A 19,731-nucleotide genomic window follows, 5' to 3' on the forward strand; every position below is an offset into this window, starting at 1 on the left:
ACTTTCCCGTACTTTAAAATTCCGGACTGGAACATTTCTCTCTCTCTCTCTCTCTCTATATATATATATATATATATATAATCAAAGTAAAGCTTTAATTAGTTTACTTAAGATTTGATTTTGCGAGACCTCGTTAATAACGATGCCGGAGCAATTGCACCTAACTTGTTTTCCGAGATGGACGGACTTATATCTTCGACTCCTGTTGCATCTGCAAGAACAAGAAACGATGGACGTGAATTGAGTGTACTCGTACGTAATAATAGTTAATAGTAATAATAATTTTTTTTTTTAACTCAAGAAAGAATAGCTCTCAAGGAATCCATCAACCCCAGTCAAATTTGTCCATTAACATATTTGCCCTTTGTCGTGTCGATGCTGCTGGCAAAGAAAAATTCAACCGTTGATTTCAATTCAAAAGAAAATATCTTTTGGTTTGATTCTCACATGCAAATGCAATGAAGGAAAACAAAGTAGATCATTTGATTTCAAGCTTAATTGTTTTGAGCATGGAACTCAAAAGTATGAACATGAATTAACTAGTCTGTGACATTGTAAAAGAAAATCATCTGGATAAATGAATTTTAGAGAAGTGTTTGTCTTTCTTGAAAAATGGCAATAGTCATAAGTCAATTACCAATGATGATTTGAAAGAAAAACAAAATCTCAGTGTGCATATACCAGAAAATATATATAAAAAAAAAAAACTAACTAATAGAAATGATATTCTAGAAATCTATTTGTATCTTGAGATAGAAAGCCACGAATCTTTTTGAGGAGGCTCCTGCCACCAAGTAAAACCCGAGTAAACCAAACCTAAATTGTGAGACAATCTGCAAGATTGTTATTATCCAGTGTGAGTACAACAAAAATTCATACTAACAAGTAAATGTTTGTATGATTTTAAAGTAAATTTTGAATTTAAATTTAATGTACTTAATTAATTCAATGGTGGCAAATTTATAATTTAAATTTTTTTCCTTGATTTTTTGGACTGACCATTTGTCCGAAATCAGTATCTTTTTCGGATTTTCCAATTTATAATTTGAATAGGTGGGAATGGCGGAGCCACTGCTGCACGACAGTTTTGAATTGGGATTTTGTTGATGAGTTGACGTGGACAGGTACACTTTCTCGGTTAGTCATGGACTTGAATAATTTTGTTAATGACACAATGCAATGTAGTCTGATATCACTCTCAAAAGACTAAACCAACCTGGAAACCTGCATTCATATTTTCTGCTTTAAAAACCCATCACATGAACTTCAAACTATCATCCATACCACTCACATTACATTACTCTTATCATCAAACTCTCCAGACATGCTTAATTCCATTTCCATTACCTGCCTTGCCACTTTCATATTCAGCTTCAGCTTGTTGCTTCATTCTCAAAGCTTTTCTGCCCATACAAACGAGACAGATCGCCTTGCATTGCTTGCAATAAAGTCGCAGCTTCATGATCCATTAGGAGTTACAAATTCATGGAATAATTCTATAAACTTGTGCCAATGGGCAGGCGTGACGTGTGGTCATCGGCATCAAAGGGTAACTGAGTTAGATCTGAGACACCAAAACATAGGTGGCTCCTTATCTCCATATGTTGGGAATCTCAGCTTCCTCAGGTATATCAACCTCGCAACCAACAACTTTCATGGTGAAATTCCGAAAGAAATTGGTTTCCTATTCAGGCTTGAAACTCTAATGCTAGCTAACAATTCATTTTCAGGTAAAATACCAACCAATCTGTCCAGTTGCTCTAACCTCTTGTCCTTTGTTGCCTATAGAAACAACCTTGTGGGAGAAATTCCAGAAGATATTGGCTATAGCTGGTTGAAGCTTGAGCATATTTCCCTTGCTCGCAATCATCTAACAGGAATGCTTCCAGCTTCCATTGGGAATCTTTCAATAATTTATCTCCATGTAGGGGAAAATCAATTCTCTGGCACAGTTCCTCCTTCACTTTATAACATGTCTTCACTTGAAAATATTCTCCTCGACGTAAATGGATTCACTGGAAATTTACCACTAGACATAGGTGTAACTCTTCCAAACCTTCAAGTATTTGCAATTGGGGATAACTATTTTTCAGGTTCTATACCAGAGTCATTCTCCAATGCTTCGAATATTGAGATAATTGACCTTCCCATAAATTATTTTACAGGAAAAGTGTCGATTATTTTTGGTAGACTTAAAAATTTATGGTCTCTAGATTTGGGAATAAATAATCTGGGAAGCGGAGGAGCGAATGATCTTGATTTTGTAACCATTCTAACCAACTGCAGCAAATTGAAAGTTCTTGCTTTCGAGGAAAATAGGCTTGGAGGAGTTCTGCCACATTCTATAGCCAACCTTTCCACAACAATGACCGACATCTACATGGGAGTTAATCAAATATCTGGAACCATACCTTCTGGGATAGGAAACCTTGTCAATCTAAATTTACTTGGTATAGAGTTTAACCAACTAACTGGAAATATACCTCGTGAAATTGGTCAGCTTAGAAACTTACAGGCAATAGGCCTAAGCTCAAACTTTTTACAAGGTAACATTCCCTCATCTCTAGGAAATTTAACACTTATGACCGATCTTTTTTTGAGTTCTAATCACTTGCAAGGCAACATACCCCCTTCTCTAGGAAATTGCAAGAATTTGGTATCCTTGAACCTCTCTGACAATAAGCTCATTGGTGCTGTGCCCCAGCAAATTCTCACCATAACAACTCTTTCACGTTTCCTAGATCTGGGTAATAACCATCTCAACGGCTCTCTTCCTCTAGAAGTGGGCAACTTAAAGAATCTCGTTGCATTGTATATATCTGGTAATCAGTTCTCTGGTGAGATTCCTGTTACTCTAACTGGTTGTACAGGCTTAGAAATTTTTCATATGCAAGGCAATTCATTTAGGGGAAGTATTCCTCTTTCTTTGAGATCCTTGAAAAGCATTAAAGAGTTAGATCTTTCTTGCAACAATTTGTCTGGTCAGATTCCAGAATTTCTTGAAAATTTATCTTTCTTGGAATACTTGAATCTCTCATACAATCATTTTGATGGCGAAGTACCAACAAAAGGAGTTTTCAGCAATAAAACAAGAGTGCAACTTACAGGGAATGGAAAGCTTTGTGGAGGTTCAAATGAATTACATTTACCATCCTGTCCCTCTAAAAGATCGAGAAAATCAACTGTCCTTCGTCTCGGTAAAGTGGGGATTCCAATGATAGTGTCATGTTTGATCTTATCAACATGCTTTATTATTGTTTATGCTCGAAGAAGGAGATCAAAACAAGAATCTTCTATTTCGGTGCCGATGGAGCAATACTTTCCAATGGTTTCTTATTCAGAGTTGAGTGAGGCAACTAATGAATTTTCATCATCAAACATGATTGGTCAAGGAAGTTTTGGCTCTGTGTATAAAGGGATTTTGGGTGAAAATGGAACATTTGTTGCGGTGAAGATCCTTAATCTTATGCAAAAAGGGGCCTTGAAGAGTTTTGTAGCTGAATGTGAAGTGTTAAGAAATACCCGCCATCGAAATCTCATCAAAATCATCACTGTTTGCTCTAGCATAGATTTCAAAGGGGCTGATTTCAAAGCTCTTGTTTATGAATACATGCAAAATGGAAGTTTAGAGGAGTGGCTACACCAAAGTAACGGTCAACCCGAAGTGTGCGATTTAAGTCTTATTCAAAGACTTAACATAGCCATTGATATGGCCTCTGCAATCGAGTATCTTCACCACCATTGTCAACCCCCAATCGTTCATGGAGATCTAAAACCAAGCAACGTTCTGCTTGATCATGACATGGTTGCCCATGTGAGTGACTTTGGGCTTGCAAGATTTCTATTCGCTCGCCCATTTGATACTTCGATGGAAACTCAATCAAGCTCAATTGGGATAAAAGGAACTGTTGGCTACGTTCCTCCAGGCAAGTCTTTTTTATGACTGATATTCAATGATTTATCTTTGCAAATGTTTTATTCATTTACTAGATGTCAACACTGATCATATAGCATAGCTAAGATGTTAAATCTGCCATGTTTAGAGTATGGCATGGGCAGCGAAGCTTCCGTAACCGGAGATGTATACAGCTTGGGAGTTATGTTGCTTGAGATGTTTACTAGAAGGCGACCAACGAATTGCATGTTCCAGGGAGGCTTGACTCTCCATGAATTTTGCAAGATGGCTTTGCCGGAAAAAGTGATGGAGACGGTTGATCCTTCACTGCTGTTAGCTTGGAGCGATGGACGCAGAAGAGCTAAAGTCGAGGAGTGCTTGGTTACTGTCATTAGAATTGGCGTTGCATGCTCAATGGAATCTCCAATTGAGCGAATGGAGATGAGAGATGTTTTGGCGAAGTTATGTGCTGCGAGGCAGACTCTTGTTGGCAGGTTGGTTTGATGTAAAATAATGATTTTTTTTTTCTTTTTCATTTGTTAGATCTGGGATTTGCATTCCAGATGTTTGTTAAAAGTCCTCTTACAGTTGCTCTTTGCGAGCTGCTGGATATACCCGGTATCACGCTTTTGAGCATATGAAACAAAATGAAACATCACAAGAATTGCCATGGAAATGTATCAATGACTTGTTTTGATTACAATCACATAAAATTAGAACAAAATAAAGCTTATGTATAGTTGTCAAATTGAGATATGTCTTACTAGCTATGTAAAGAAAATTAATTCACATTATTTATATATTATCTATTAGAGCATGTTTGGGATTGTGTTAGTTTGCCAAAAAGTGAATAATTATTTAACATTCTTACGCCAAAAGGTGTCACCAAACACACTTTAAATATAATTATCAAAGAATCTAGTTCTCAAATAACAAGATTTTTTTGTTGAATTTTATAAGCAAGTTAGTGTAACTTTTCTACAAGTTGATTATTTAAAAATTAGATTTTGTAAGCTACGCTGCCAAAATTGCTCTACTTGAAAATATGAATTTCCAAAAATACCTTTGTTGGTTTTCCACAAACAAAATATTCATAATTTTAATTTTTTAAATTAGAATTTCGAAAATTTTACTCAAAATTATACCTATGATTTGTTGACAATACTCTTTAGCAAAATAAATAAAGTGAAACATCCCAAGAATTACCAAGCAAACATATCTAAATAGGCATTGACCACCTTCTTTGCCCAGTATAAAAACAGCTGAAAATGAGAATTTGTAAATTAGTGAAACTACTTTATGATTACAAATTTTAATTACGTAAAATGATAAACACAGACAAAGCAAACGTAAATTAAAAGCATTTTGAAATAGCTATTAACATTTTTATTTTTATTTTTCCCCTAGAAATGGGTATGTAAATCATTTTGGAATTTAATGGAAAGTTTGGTTCTTTTGTTGGTTTTGCATTTTGCATTTTATATTGTGTTGGCGATAATTTCTAAATTGATGGCAATCCTTAGAGTTATTTTTTGTCAATTTAGAAGGCAAACTGCTTACATTGATTCAACAATAAGTAGCTTAACTGGAATGCAAATTTTGTCTAGTTTGTTTACTGAAGAAAGTTTAATCTTCCCAAAAGATACAAAAGTGGCAAAAATAATAAAGCAATTAAAATATATTTTTGCTTCAAGTGGGACTATTGACATCCCTCCAAGTACTTTTAAAATCCCTTTAATTGTTTCACAATTTTTACCTTTATTAAAATTATATAATAAGACAATTTCTAATTAAATTCCCACTCAAAAGTCAAATAATTTTTTTTCCTTCAAAAATCTAACATTTTAAAAATAAAAAAGATTATCTTTTAGTGGAAGAAATCCAACAGTTGCTACAATGAAGAGAAGAAAACCATTGTTTTTTTTAATGAAAAAAATCATTTTGTTAAAATAGAGTTTAATAATAAAAAAATTTAGAGAATGTGACTTACACTAATAAATTTTAACTAAGGATTTTTTTTTATTGATAGAGGTATTAAAAGAATTTTATAATTTTTAAAATATTTTAATGGGTTAATAAAGAACAGTGGTGTTAAGAGGTATCCGGACAGGTGTAGACCGTGTAGTCCTTAGGTTCCCAGTTCCCCTAATTATTCTAAAGCTCTTCCCACACGATGAGCTCTTGGATTTGCCTTCTTTTTGGGCCAATTATTAATGTCCAAGGTCTGACCCATAATGTTCATGGGCTCCGCCTCAGCCTAATGCAAAGAATTTTGGGACAACAAACTTCAAATCTACAAAAATGTTAAGGAGTTTCTAGTGTGTGTGTACAGTGGTGATATCTAACCCTCTTAAAAAATCTCACTAATCACCATTTATCAATTAACCCATCCAAAATTTTAAAAAATAAAATAAATAATTTTTCTCTCAATATAGCCCATATAATCCCCAATTTATCCTTGTTATTATTTTTCACACACTTCACCGAATTTAACTCCAAAACTCTACTCCATAACCATATTCTAATCCAAGCATAATTGAATATTTCTTTAAGCGCTGGGTGCTCGCCATCAACCAAAAAGGGTTCAATGTTGATCAGTTTAGTGTTCCTCATGTCGACGATGGCCGTAGTCATGGCAATGGCAAGGCCTATTAATAGGCGTACATTGTCAGCTTGGTGTAACATTTGCCCGCTTAAGTTTCAAGCAACCAAACAGACACTCCTTTTTATGGTCGGCTACCAATTGCTAAAGATCTACTAATTGAGGGATTGGAAGTTTATTGGAAGGAAAGATTAACAAAGAGATATATCTATTTTAGTAATTTTATCTAGGGACAATATAGGAACTAAAATAACATTAATTATTGGGGGATGCTAAGAGATATAAAAAAAAGTAAAATATCACCACTTTTATATATATATTGAGAGAGATTTTGGTTCATCAATAATTATTGAAATCTTTTTTTATAGGTCCGTTTGATATTAAGATTAAACAGTAAAATTATATTATTAAAGTACATAATAAATAATTATTATTATATCTTAAAAGATAAATATATTTAATTTTAAACTTATATAATAAATAATTTATTATATATTTTTAAATTTTATTAAAATTATTATTTAAAAATTACATCTATTACGTATTATTAATTTTTATTTTATAACTATTAATTTAAAAACTACTAAACTTCAACACTTAAAAAATACCTACAAATTGTAAACTTTTGTTTTTTAGAAACCGACACAGAATCGTTAGTACCAAAGCATTGAATAATAATTGAACAATTAAATACAACACTGAATCATTGGATAAAAAACCTCCACCAATAGAACATTTTGAGAGGGGGAACCAGTTATGTCCCATCAAGATCCCTCTTCTTGGTTTAAAATCTCTCCGATCTTGCCAAAGCCACGATTTGCAGCCGCACCAATTTACAAGCCATTTTACAACTTGAATATATGTTAACACAGAGATATATATATTAATTCTTTAATTTAAACCACCCACCCCCCGAAAAAAAAAAAACTGTTCACTAACAATCACCAACCAATTAATTAATTAATGAACGCGATACTTTAAGAAAGTTGTAATAAAAAAAAAAGTAGTTTAAAATTGAAACGGAGTGCTTTGGAGTATCTTCATAGGAGGGTTAACGTTGTTTTAATTAAATTAAAATTTAGAGAAAAAAAGACGATATGTATTAATTTTACATGGGGAAATTTACAAAAATGGCCATAAACAAACCTTCATCACTCTTAACAAACTTCATCATTCTCGATAAATCAATTGCATAATCAAATATATAATTATCAATGTGAGAGCTTCTTAAAATTAGTTTATGCTCTTATATAATGTAAACCTTTAATCTATTAATTTTATCAACTAAATTCGAAATTAAAGTGGGTTTTGTTGTAAATATTGTTATTTTTCATTTATAAAACAATGTGATTTGTTAAAGTACTTAGATTGAGTTGAAAAATGAAGAAAAACCATTGAAAACACAGAAAAATCGGGCAAAAAACGAAGTTCAGAACAAGTGAGACATGCAAGTGGGACAGGTGCATGTCTCACATAAACGCACTGCATTTATGTGCGACAGGCACCTGTCCCATTGCCTGCCGCACATAAACTCACGGATTTTATGGAGTACATGATTTTGAATTTGATTTGTCTCGTCGTAAGCTTCGAAACGGTATATTATACGCCTAAAACGGACATATATAGCTCAAGTTATGGCTTTTGAAACATAAATGAATTTGGTGAGACAGGCAAGTGGGATAGGTGCTGCGTTTATGTGCGACAGGCACCTGTCCCACTGCCTGCCGCACATAAACCCACGGATTTTATAGAGTACATGATTTTGGATTTGATTTGTCTCGTCGTAAGCTTCGAAACGGTATATTATACGCCTAAAACGGACATATATAGCTCAAGTTATGGCTTTCGAAACATATATGAAATTTAGTGAGACAGGCAAGTGGGACATGTGCATGTCTCACTAAATTTCATATATGTTTCGAAAGCCATAACTTGAGCTATATATGTCCGTTTTAGGCGTATAATATACCGTTTCGAAGCTTACGACGAGACAAATCAAATCCAAAATCATGTACTCTATAAAATCCGTGGGTTTATGTGCGGCAGGCAGTGGGACAGGTGCCTGTCGCACATAAACGCAGCACCTATCCCACTTGCCTGTCTCACCAAATTCATTTATGTTTCAAAAGCCATAACTTGAGCTATATATGTCCGTTTTAGGCGTATAATATACCGTTTCGAAGCTTACGACGAGACAAATCAAATTCAAAATCATGTACTCCATAAAATCCGTGAGTTTATGTGCGGCAGGCAGTGGGACAGGTGCCTGTCGCACATAAATGCAGTGCGTTTATGTGAGACATGCACCTGTCCCACTTGCATATCTCACTTGTTCTGAACTTCGTTTTTTGCCCGATTTTTCTGTGTTTTCAATGGTTTTTCTTCATTTTTCAACTCAATCTAAGTACTTTAACAAATCACATTGTTTTATAAATGAAAAATAACAATATTTACAACAAAACCCACTTTAATTTCGAATTTAGTTGATAAAATTAATAGATTAAAGGTTTACATTGTATAAGAGCATAAATTAATTTTAAGAAGCTCTCACATTGATAATTATATATTCGATTATGCAATTGATTTATCGAGAATGATGAAGTTTGTTGAGAGTGATAAAGGTTTGTTAAGTTGTTGAGGAAAATCTATATTTACTTTTGCTGGAATTGAACAAGTGGCATGCCTTTGTAAATTTGATGAAAGTGACGAGGGTAATGTAGTCCAAATATAGGGTATTTGGCTAGTTATGATAGAAAAAATTTTGGGGGGTTAAAGTTGAAAAACACAAAATTTTTATGGCAATTTTTGTAAATTTCCCTTTTACATGAATATTAAAAAAAAAAAAAACCACTTTTGTGAGAGACTACTTTTGAGCGGTTGCAATAATTGAATAACCCCAGTACCCCCTTTTAATTATTTATATCTTTCAAGTATTCCACCATAATTAAAGATGAGAACAGCGACACAACCGATCTAAAAATAAAATTCTTCCACGTCTTCGATTTGTTTTTGCTGTCTATAATAATAAAGAAAAATTGTATTTTTTTAATATTTTGTTAAAAAAATATTGAAAGTTCAAAAATATTTTACAAAACTATTTGGAAATTTGGCACAGACAGTTGACTAACCTCGTTCCGTCTATTTTGTCATTCTCAAATGCTGGAAAAATTGTGAGCCACGAGCCAGGAAAGCGAGTGTGGGTCAACAAAGACATAAACAGAACGAACTCGTCATTCATCAAGACACGTACGCACTTTTCTCGATTCCACTCCCCATCTGCCCCACTAGAAAAGCAACAATCCACTTCCATCCAGTAGGAGCCCGCCACGTTTGATAAAGAATCTTTCGAAGGATTTGCCGCCACCTTCTCTTCTCTCATTGGCGACTTCGTCGACCTATCGTGTAACCCTCAAATCTTGATCTTCTTTTGATGCGGCCCCACCAAAATTAAACCCCTCAGCTGTTGTTGCGATCATCATATTCAAAGTTTTGGTCTGAACACGTGGCCCCTCCATAAGCAGCCAGCACTTGCTGATCGTTACTGTTACCGATATGATTATCCTTCCCTTCGCAGTCGAGGAAAGAATAATAGAGACTAGAGAGAGAGAGAGAGAGAGGAGAAATTCGAAAATAAGTTTCAAGAGATGGAGAGGTGGCGACGCACTGATGCTTTGCTTTGTTACAGGTCTTTGAGAGAAGGAAAAGCTGATTTTGATCGTACGGCTGTGATGGGGAGGGCCCACAACCCCATGTGCTTCAACATTCAAGCGGACAAGATTGGACGGGTGTGATTGCGTCAGAACTCAGAAGGAACAGTGGGGTGTCGAGGGTGACAATACGCGTGCATGTCAAAGAAACAAAAGAAGGCTATGAGCTGTACGGACGTGATTCACGTGAAACAACTGTGGAGGAATTGCATGGATATAGAAGAAAACACTTAACCTAAACGACGGCGTTTAAACTACTCGCCCTCTCTCTAAGACTCTAAGACCAGCCACTCCCTGTTAGTTGGCACTCCAAATTTGAAAACAATCAATCAAATAATTTTTTTAAAATACATATTTTTTACGACTGTTTTCAAATTTGGAGAGTAGAAGGAGTTTAAAAAAAAGTAAGTGTGTGTATCATATTCTATAATATAAAACATTAAATATTCAAATTTTATTAAATTTTTAATTATTTAATAGAGCTCATATTTTGATGACATCATTGAACGATGTCCAAATTATAAGATACAATATCTCAAAATTCCGTAGTTGATCACATACGGTAGCAACTTCAAATTAAAGTTTTATGTAATTTTACTACGAAAAATTTGCTCTTCTTGAAACTGGTATTGTTAATAATTTTGTAAAAGCATAAAACGAATGATTAGGGCTTTAATTCATGAGATGGGATTGGATAATAACAAAAGCTTTTGACGAAACGAGACGCAAATAATCCATCCTCCTTTCAAAATCTAATGACGCTGCAAAATCTCGCAATAAATCCACGTCTCCATCAGACCATCCACGCGTCCTCATCGTACCATCGTGTCTTCATGAGAGTATTGCCAATCCCCACTCTCACGCAAGAACGTGGTTCACAAACATCAACGAACACTCAGAGACGTGGCGTTGTTCACTTGCCGGAAAGAGCGTGGAAGGAGTTTATAAAAAGTGGTCTCGGCTGTTGCGAACCAAATTTTACATGTTCTGTGCTAATCGAAATGAACCACGTGTGAACTATCTCGAACCTGCCTAAATATGTTTTTGTCCTTTTTCCCCCTTTATTCTCTAGGTAAAGGACACGTGTTCCCACCTTTCGGCAGTGCTGAACACGCTGTAGCTTCCGATTGGCTGAAGCCGTGGGGTCAGCTCCCCAACGATCAATTACGCAGGCTACACTACTTTTTGAGTGGGACCCGCGTGAGAGTAGGAAAAAAAATCGACCAATCAGGTTGTACCACTGTTTCAAATGTTAGCCCTAGACACGTGTTGGTTTTTCACCAAATGACCCTGTACTGCTTCTAAGATTATCGCCTGAATTATCTCGGGGGTAGAGAGAGTGTGTGTGTGTGTGTGTAGTTTTTTCGTTTCCAAAAAAAAAGAAAAAAAGAAGAAAGTAAAAGAGGAGACAAGAGGGGTATCTCCGGCACCGGTTCATGATATGGACGGTGGTAAGGCTAAAGAAGGGTGGTGCATGCTAAGATACGCCGGTGGTGTGCAGAATAGTGATAACGAGATAATCAATCGTACAATGCTCAGATTCCGTCCGATTGCACCGAAACCCGTGTCAAGCGGCACCGTTTCAGGTAACTTGTTAGTTGATAGGTTTACTAGCAAAAGATCTAAGAGAAAGTACGTTCGGGTTCGCAAAAATAATGGGTACAAGAGAAAGAATAATAATAATAATAATATTAATAATGATCATGATGAAGAAGAAGAAGATGGATTAAACAAGAACGTTAACGTTGTTACGACGCTACAGTTGTTGCCTGAGAGACCTACTACGAAAGATCAAGAGTCGTTTTCTTGGTGCAATAATAATGTTAGCAAGAATGATCCTGATTTGATGATGGGTTCAAAAGTTGACGATAATCGTCAGGATCTGAGGGCTGCTGCTGCTATCTGGCTAAACATGAAGGGGAAAGATTTGATGATCAACGGTGTTGGTGGGGGTGGGTTTGGTGTGTCAGATCAGACGGTGGTGGAAGTTCGTCGGAGGACGGTGGTGGAATCTTGGGTGACTGTGGAGAGCGTGACTGCAGACACATGCATGGATATATTAGGACGTTGTTTGGACGTTGAGGGAGTGAAGACTGATCTTGATAAGGACACGTGTCCAGGGTTCATATCAGATGGTTTTAACCGGGTTCTGTGGGTTAACAAAGCTTACAAGAAGATGGCGGTGAATGGCGACGGCTGCTGGCCGGAGATAGAGATAATGGTTTGGTTGGTCCTTAAAGAGAAGTTGCCGAGTTTGGATTACTCGTTGTTTGCGAGTCAAGTGAGGCTGCAGTACACGTGGCAGAATGAGAAGTACTCGAAGATGGTACCGTGTGATGCGTTCAGAATGGACGGTGGAGGGTTTGCATGGAGACTCGACGTTGAAGCTGCCCTCAGTTTGGGCCGTTGATATAAGAAAATCAGAAAAAAAACTTCATCAAATGAAGTTTCAAATCAACGAGTAAAATAATCAGGTAACATGAGAATATATATTTTGCCAATTGTATATGTATATACTGAACTATGTGGTTAAATTATAATATATGGGTAGATAGCAAAACACTACACGGTAAAAATAGTCGTGGCTTAAGGAGGAATAGGATCCTCTAAAAGTCTAAATATTTCTAAAGAAGTGTGCTAGGTTGGCAACATAGCATTAGCTATATCTATTGAGTGGGAGGGGGCAAATGAAAGCGAAAACAAGAAACAAGAAACAAGAAGCGAAAACGAAAACGAAAACGAAAACACATAAAGCAACAAACCAGAATGACAGCAAAGACAAGAAGGGACAGGTGGAGGGTCTTTTGATACTACACAACGCAGAACATAACTACTGCAAAAAAAAACTATGTAATGAATCAGCTTTAAATTTTATAATACATTCACTAGATTTCCCACCCAACATGTACTCTTTGTTTGATTAATAACACTGATGTGCTGTTTTGTGTTCTTTCTTGCCAGGTAAGATAGGGGTGTTGGGAGTTGGGACACGTGTCCTTATCTTGCAGTTGGCTTGTTATATATGGTGGTATCTTATGCTTTCTAGAACAAAGTTGATGTTTATCTATATTACTACTATATATATACATGTGTCTGTGTAAACTTGAATAACGTATGACACAAGCAAATGGTGTTTACTCGCTGTTTAATTAGGTGTAGAAGGTAACATCTTTTCTTCAGTTAAATCACTACTAATTTGTAATTAACTATTTATTTAACCAATAAAAAGATGCTTTTCCTTCCAAAAAAATTCTTAAAACATCAATATGTAATCTATATACTATACAGAACAAGTCTAACATTCTTTCCTATGATATATACAAACACTCTAGCTAGTTCCAAAACTATCTAAATCTCATTGGTCTAAAACTTCCTTGCCTTTCTCTTACTGCACAATGACAAAACACTAGCTATATTCAAAACTATCTAAAACTCGTTGATATAAAACTTCCTTATGTTTCTCCTACCGTACAATGTATATCTCCTATTCCTGAAATTAATATACTATGAAGTTTATGATATACAAAGTCTCTAAATCCTAATGCTTGGTGGACTTCTATCATCTAAAATTCATGTTGTCCTAATAAATGACCCTATTACCGTTTAAGTAGTGGTGATCGTTCTATTTAATAAAAGGTATCTAATTATATACTATTTAATAAAATAAAAATTTAGATAATTAGATAATAAAATCACATTCATAATAGTGGACCCAAACAGTTTCCTTATTCTCCTTTCATGTATACTAGTTCTCTTAATCTCTATGATTGCTTGTGGCACAAGGTTTTTCCTCACGCACTATCCTTTACGTGCCTTCTTGTTTGTCCAAATCTCTATTGTGCTTCTTTTCTCATGCATTTTTCAATTCACATGCTTAATAGCGAACCTTTAATTATCCTCAACACATTCCAATTGATGCAATACTCTTTTCTTATATTGTCGTTGTTTAATTACTTTCTTGTAGTACATTAGAACTATAATTATTGGTCTTGGCACTAATCAAATATATATACACTAGTATACATTTGATGCTATTGTTGCTTTTATTAGAAGGAGAGCAAGAAATAGATTAGGAAGTTGGTGGAGACAAAAAAGGACTACTTAGTGCTTGGAACATGAGACTTAGGCTTTGCATCATCTTCTGGTAAATCATTTGATCTAAAAACTTTTTCTTATTACACATTAAGGACTAACATTAACATATATTAAACTTGGTTTGACAATCATCATCATATGAAACCATTTTGTCATCACGTAGCGAATTTGTAGATATTAAAGAACTCATGACATCTTAATATTTCATAGGTTCCATTAAAAAAAAAATTACACCTTTTCTTGAAAATCTGCCACCTGGCTAAGTATTTATCACTTTTTCACTTCGTCTTTTAGGTTGAAGATTCAAGTCTACGTACACGATGAAGTGGACTTTCAATCAACTAGGGTAGAAACCTCTCTCTTTAGAGTAGACTCATGAGCTACTTACGATTCAAGTGGGTATAGATGGACTTTAATATAATTAAGCAGGTCCTGGTAAATATTTTATGAGTACGTATCATAAAATAATTAAAAAAAGGGGTGCACCTTTCTTTGAAAATATGGGGCTGATCTGCAGATGGTTTTGATCTAGATGGTTATAGATGCATTTAATCTAAGGTAATTGCTAAGTTACAGCCGGCTGTAACTTACATCCAATTCAAAAACATACAAAAAGTAGTAACTAACAGTGAGCCCCGCATGATTTTTGTATGGACTGTAAGTTACACAAATTGTAACCTAGATCAATTTAAAGTCTTTGACGGATAACTGTTAAACAATAAGAAAAAGCTGATTCTAGTTTTCCAGTGATATGCTGATTATCATATGGGATTACACCTACTGACCTTCAAGTAGTCCAATCAAATCTTGCCAGCTAACAATTTGAAATCGGAAACTTTAGCCTTCTTTTAGTGACTTGATCTTGCAATATGATCTATGTTGCTAGACTTACTGACAATGAAATTGTGTTGATATTTATCTCTGTGGTTATATGATTAGAATAATGTCGTTTTCATCAGTATTATAATTATGTTTATTGTTTATAAAATTAATGTAAAACAATTTACGTCAAGCATAGCTATTACTTAAAATTACCACTTTTACGTCATGCATGCATGGCAACTGAGTTAACAATTTCTTTTTTGTATGTAATTTTCAGAAATAATATGTTACAATATGGTATATTATATATCATATCAAAAAGTTTTGGACCACAACCACTAGGTTTTTTGAATGTTTTACCAAACTTCAGCACTGCATGTCTATATGTATGTATATAAAAATGAAAGGGTCAATAATGCCTCTAGTTGTGGCTCAGTCACTTTCTTACAAAAGGAAAAATCCTGACGTGCCAACTTTATCTGGAGATTTAACTCATGAGTCATGACTATTGAATTGCGAAGCTTTTTCATTAAAGAAACACTTGGAATTTTCTTTTTTTCCTTTGTTGGGCATATATCACGAAAGTCTTTTCAGCTTGTCTTATGTCCTGTTGTGGTATCTTTTATTATGATTGAATGGAATAGATATTTTGTATACATAAAATACAATGGAAAGTTATTTTGGGCTGCGTCCGATGTGTGAATTAATATTGATTGATTTATTTTTCCTAAATATATATTTTGGAGTAATTCAACTTATTTTGAGTTAAAATATTCAGATTATATCATCACAAAGTTATTAATTTGTGAGGTTTGGATAGATTTTCAGTTGTAATAGTAAGTAGATTTGTGATGGTGTACTGAAAAAAATAGATGTCATATATTAGAAAAATATTTGTAGTGTAATTTGAACAAACATTGAATTGATAAGTACTTCTTTATGATAAAGTACTCTCGGTTGTTCTATATACAAGTTCTTTTTGTTCAAATAGGCATGCTTTCACAGGCGCACCCACACACAAAAAGAAACCAGATAATTTGATTGATTTCAATGTTGATTAGGTGATAAAAATATTGTCATGTTCACTCTTATAAGTTAGATTGTGTATATATTAAAAAAAATTGTTCCTGTGACAGGTTCTTATTATTAATTAAAGCAGTTTTTGAGCGAGATCTGGCAGGGGAAGGAGCAAAATGCTGATTAAGACGATGGACAAGTCTAGACAAAAAAGGAAAAAAAAAAGTGTATATAAAATATAAATATATATAAAGCAAGCATTATTCGGCTGACTATAAATACCAGTAAGTGTATATATAATAATTAAGTATTGGTGATAAAGCCATTTCCGGTGGTGAGCAGCCAATCGATCGATGAAACCTTTGCAACTACAACAAGTGAAGACTTGATGGATTCAGGTTTTCTGATTGATGATCGATCAAAACTTCAACAAGTTTATTAGGTGTGGCTAATTTTGCAATAAATATATTGTTGTTAGCATGTCATTTTCCGAGAAGAATCTCTCGGAAATGAATAATTGTGCCACTTAATTAATTTCTGATAATAAATTTAGGATATGGCATATATTTAGTTTCTACCTGTCGGTGGTTGGTAATTTAATTTTCCGGGTCACTGTGTATGAGAAGAATTTATTAGTCTCTCTAGATGTGATTTGTGGGTAAGCTTCAATTTGAATTCTGAAAATGTTTTAACAATGGGTGAAAATGATATTTTGATCCATTTTCGATGTCGGTTTTAATGTTTAGGTGTTGCGTGAGTAACAAGAAAAACATCGTAATCGTAATGTGAATCGATTTTTTCACATTAAATTTGATTATCTGAGGTCGCTGTCAATTAAATTAGTTGGTTCAATAGTTAAAAGGTCATATTTATTCTTAAACATTGTGTTTTTTTTCTTTCTTTTTTTTTTTTACTGCAAGTTTAACACTATAGGTGAAATAGGATATTGAAATTTTATTAAGAACCTAAGTGGTAAATAAAATATATTTGAGAGGGAATAAAGTGACATTCCTCTCCGAACGATATGGTGAATTAGTTCAAAAGTAATTATTAACTTGCCTAATTAATAATTGCAAACATTTACTTAGGATATCTGAGGATTCCATATGAAGCAAAAGTATCAAATTATTTTATTATAAGTTTTGTACAACGACACCTTAACTCGTGGCATAAGAACCTAATAAAGTGGAGGGCACCTGGTTGGCAGGGCACTTTGCTTGTTAATTGATATATATTCCCGTCTTGTGGACAACAGGACCTACTGAAAATTATATGTTTAATTTTTATATTTTTGAAGAGCTTTTTGATTGGTTCAATTTTAAATCTTAAAAAGGTGTCCAATGGGCTGTGTTACGCGTGGTGCATTTTTTTTTTCTTTTGAATTATTATATCAAAATTTAATATTATCAGAAACAATATTTATCAAGACTATATAATAGCATAGTGTCGCAGACCGCTCAAAATTCCGTGGCAAAGAGGTAAAGTGCACAAACCAAGATGTGATAACTTGATTTTACAGAAAGTTTTATCTCCAATAATCTTTAGCACTTTCTCTTCACTTGTAAGTACTCACTAATTACAGAGTGGTAGAATGTGGATCCTCTAGGCCTTGTACAAAGAAATCAATAAAGCTTAGTAGATGTATAAATTTAATAGGCTCTCAGAAATCTCTAGATACGGAAAGTTCTAGGCTAACCTCAAATAGGCTTGGCACTCGTCATTTTATATTTTTATTTTTTTAATTATGTTATATACAAGGTTGTTATTAATATTTTATCAGATATTATAATTGATATTTATAATAAGATTATATAACTGAAATCTTTTCATGGCGTTTACATTAATCATCAGAAGTACTTCTAAATTTTTTAAGTCCTCTCTAATATTTAAAGTATTTACTTCTCTCACATTTCGTAACAGAGAGATTGTCTTCATTTAATTATTTGATATTAAAAAATGATTGAAACTAACATTCATAATATTTTTATAGGGGTCCGAATCCTTACTCTCATCATTGTAATTGTAAAGACTCTTCGACTACATTAAAGGCCCATGGATTCTTGTCATTTTTTTCGGGCAACAAGCAAGCAAGCTAGTAAGCAACTCAAAGCAAACTCTCAAAACTCTCTTGTACACATACTTGTGAAAAGAAAATGTTCTCTTTGGCTTAATTGCTCACTATTTTCTCTAATTTTTTTGCAAGCATCTTAGTTTAACTAGTTGAGAAGCTTAGAGCTTCCTAAGCAATTTTTAAACAAGAGTTATTAGAGTATCACACAAGTATGTTAGATGCAGAATACTAATCTTATGATAATAGCCTCGAAGCCTAGACTAAGTATAGTTCGGAATCTATGTGACTACAATTAAGATGGAACACAGATAACTTGAAAATTTATGTAATTAAAACAAAATTTATTCTCATTTATTACGAAATAAAGAAACAAGGAATTGTAATCTTTTTTTTTTCCGCCCCCCGACTTGTAGAAATTTGAACTCTAATGGGTTTTTAAAGTAATTAAACTAATTTTTGTAATTTAATTAAACTAATTAAAGGAAAATTTTAGACTAAGTTCCAATGATAAAATGGTTTTTAAAGTTTTCCCCAATCCTGCTTTTTAGCGCCAAAAAAAGAAAATCCTAATGGTTACAAGAGCACAAGGATCGTGATCCGAGATCCTGCTCTCCAAGGACTCCGAACCGTCGATATTTAAAGTATTTTAAGCCAATCAAACGATCAAAATTATGCCATTCATAAACCAATTCCATTGGTCACTTTCAATTTCACATGGATTGACAAATCAGCATACACTCTCGAAATATTCACCATTGATCACTGTCAAATCTACGGTCCAAATGCACACATTCAAATCTCTCAAAGTAACACAAAATTTTCGAACTTCCCTCCTCCAAAAATAATTTTCCCTATAAGTACTGCCACTTCCTCACCTTTGTTCACAAATTTATCTTCAGCAACTCTAAAATTTTGTTTCACTTTCTCAAGAAACAAACACTCATTTTCGTCTTCTACTCTCACAAATGGCCCGCACAAAGCAAACCGCTAGGAAATCAACCGGAGGAAAGGCGCCACGCAAGCAGCTTGCAACAAAGGCGGCTCGTAAGTCGGCTCCGGCGACGGGAGGAGTGAAGAAGCCTCACCGTTTCAGGCCAGGAACCGTTGCTCTGAGAGAGATCAGGAAGTACCAGAAGAGCACTGAGCTTTTGATCAGGAAGCTTCCGTTCCAAAGACTCGTTAGGGAAATCGCTCAGGACTTTAAGACCGATCTGAGGTTCCAAAGCAGCGCCGTCGCGGCTCTTCAAGAAGCTGCCGAGGCTTATCTAGTCGGTCTCTTTGAAGATACTAACCTCTGCGCCATTCATGCCAAGAGAGTTACTATTATGCCCAAGGATATTCAGCTCGCTAGGAGAATTAGAGGCGAGAGAGCTTAATTGAGTTCTTATGATTGTAAATCTTTGGACTGTAATGTTGAATCTCGATTTTATTTGCTATCAATTGAAATGGAAAAAAAATGTTGCTCTGCTTAATCTCTTGTTTGGCTAATTTTTCGGTCCAATTTTGATTTCCGGTCCAAACC

General features: G+C 34.5%; 3 protein-coding genes across 6 annotated transcripts; all 3 read left to right on the top strand.

Annotated features, from left to right (window-relative positions):
- Positions 1 to 1,218: 1,218 nt before the first annotated feature.
- LOC102630222 (putative receptor-like protein kinase At3g47110) lies at positions 1,219 to 4,694 on the top strand. The gene is made up of 2 exons (XM_006493613.4): positions 1,219 to 3,926; positions 4,044 to 4,694. Exons 1-2 carry the CDS (start codon positions 1,325 to 1,327, stop codon positions 4,397 to 4,399), a joined length of 2,958 nt encoding a protein of 985 aa, XP_006493676.3. The 5' UTR covers positions 1,219 to 1,324; the 3' UTR covers positions 4,400 to 4,694.
- A 6,334-nt stretch (positions 4,695 to 11,028) lies between these two features.
- On the top strand, positions 11,029 to 16,715 carry LOC102622140 (hypothetical protein). Of its 4 annotated transcripts, XM_052435119.1 has the most exons (4): positions 11,029 to 12,678; positions 14,255 to 14,348; positions 14,594 to 14,645; positions 16,258 to 16,715. In XM_052435119.1, the coding sequence occupies exon 1, from the start codon at positions 11,646 to 11,648 to the stop codon at positions 12,612 to 12,614; it is 969 nt and encodes a 322-aa protein (XP_052291079.1). In that variant the 5' UTR covers positions 11,029 to 11,645; the 3' UTR covers positions 12,615 to 12,678; positions 14,255 to 14,348; positions 14,594 to 14,645; positions 16,258 to 16,715. The 4 variants fall into 4 exon arrangements, with proteins under 4 accessions (XP_052291079.1, XP_015381275.1, XP_006493652.1 ...); XM_015525789.3 differs by lacking the exon at positions 14,594 to 14,645; XM_006493589.4 differs by lacking the exons at positions 14,255 to 14,348; positions 14,594 to 14,645 and having other exon boundaries at positions 11,035 to 12,678.
- A 2,367-nt stretch (positions 16,716 to 19,082) lies between these two features.
- Positions 19,083 to 19,681, top strand: LOC102622647 (histone H3.2). Its single transcript, XM_006493590.4, has one exon. It carries the CDS (start codon positions 19,175 to 19,177, stop codon positions 19,583 to 19,585), a length of 411 nt encoding a protein of 136 aa, XP_006493653.1. The 5' UTR covers positions 19,083 to 19,174; the 3' UTR covers positions 19,586 to 19,681.
- Positions 19,682 to 19,731: the final 50 nt, after the last annotated feature.

The sequence above is a fragment of the Citrus sinensis genome, chromosome 2, assembly GCF_022201045.2.
Source record: "Citrus sinensis cultivar Valencia sweet orange chromosome 2, DVS_A1.0, whole genome shotgun sequence".
Taxonomy (NCBI): Eukaryota; Viridiplantae; Streptophyta; class Magnoliopsida; order Sapindales; family Rutaceae; genus Citrus; species Citrus sinensis.

Bases quoted from the DNA above. Each gene is read 5' to 3' on its own strand.
- LOC102630222 (XM_006493613.4), top strand. From the start codon at position 1,325: ATGCTTAATTCCATTTCCATTACCTGCCTTGCCACTTTCATATTCAGC. The intron at 3,927-4,043 runs GCAAGTCTTTTT...TGCCATGTTTAG, and splicing joins TGTTGGCTACGTTCCTCCAG to AGTATGGCATGGGCAGCGAA.
- LOC102622140 (XM_052435119.1), top strand. From the start codon at position 11,646: ATGGACGGTGGTAAGGCTAAAGAAGGGTGGTGCATGCTAAGATACGCC.
- LOC102622647 (XM_006493590.4), top strand. From the start codon at position 19,175: ATGGCCCGCACAAAGCAAACCGCTAGGAAATCAACCGGAGGAAAGGCG.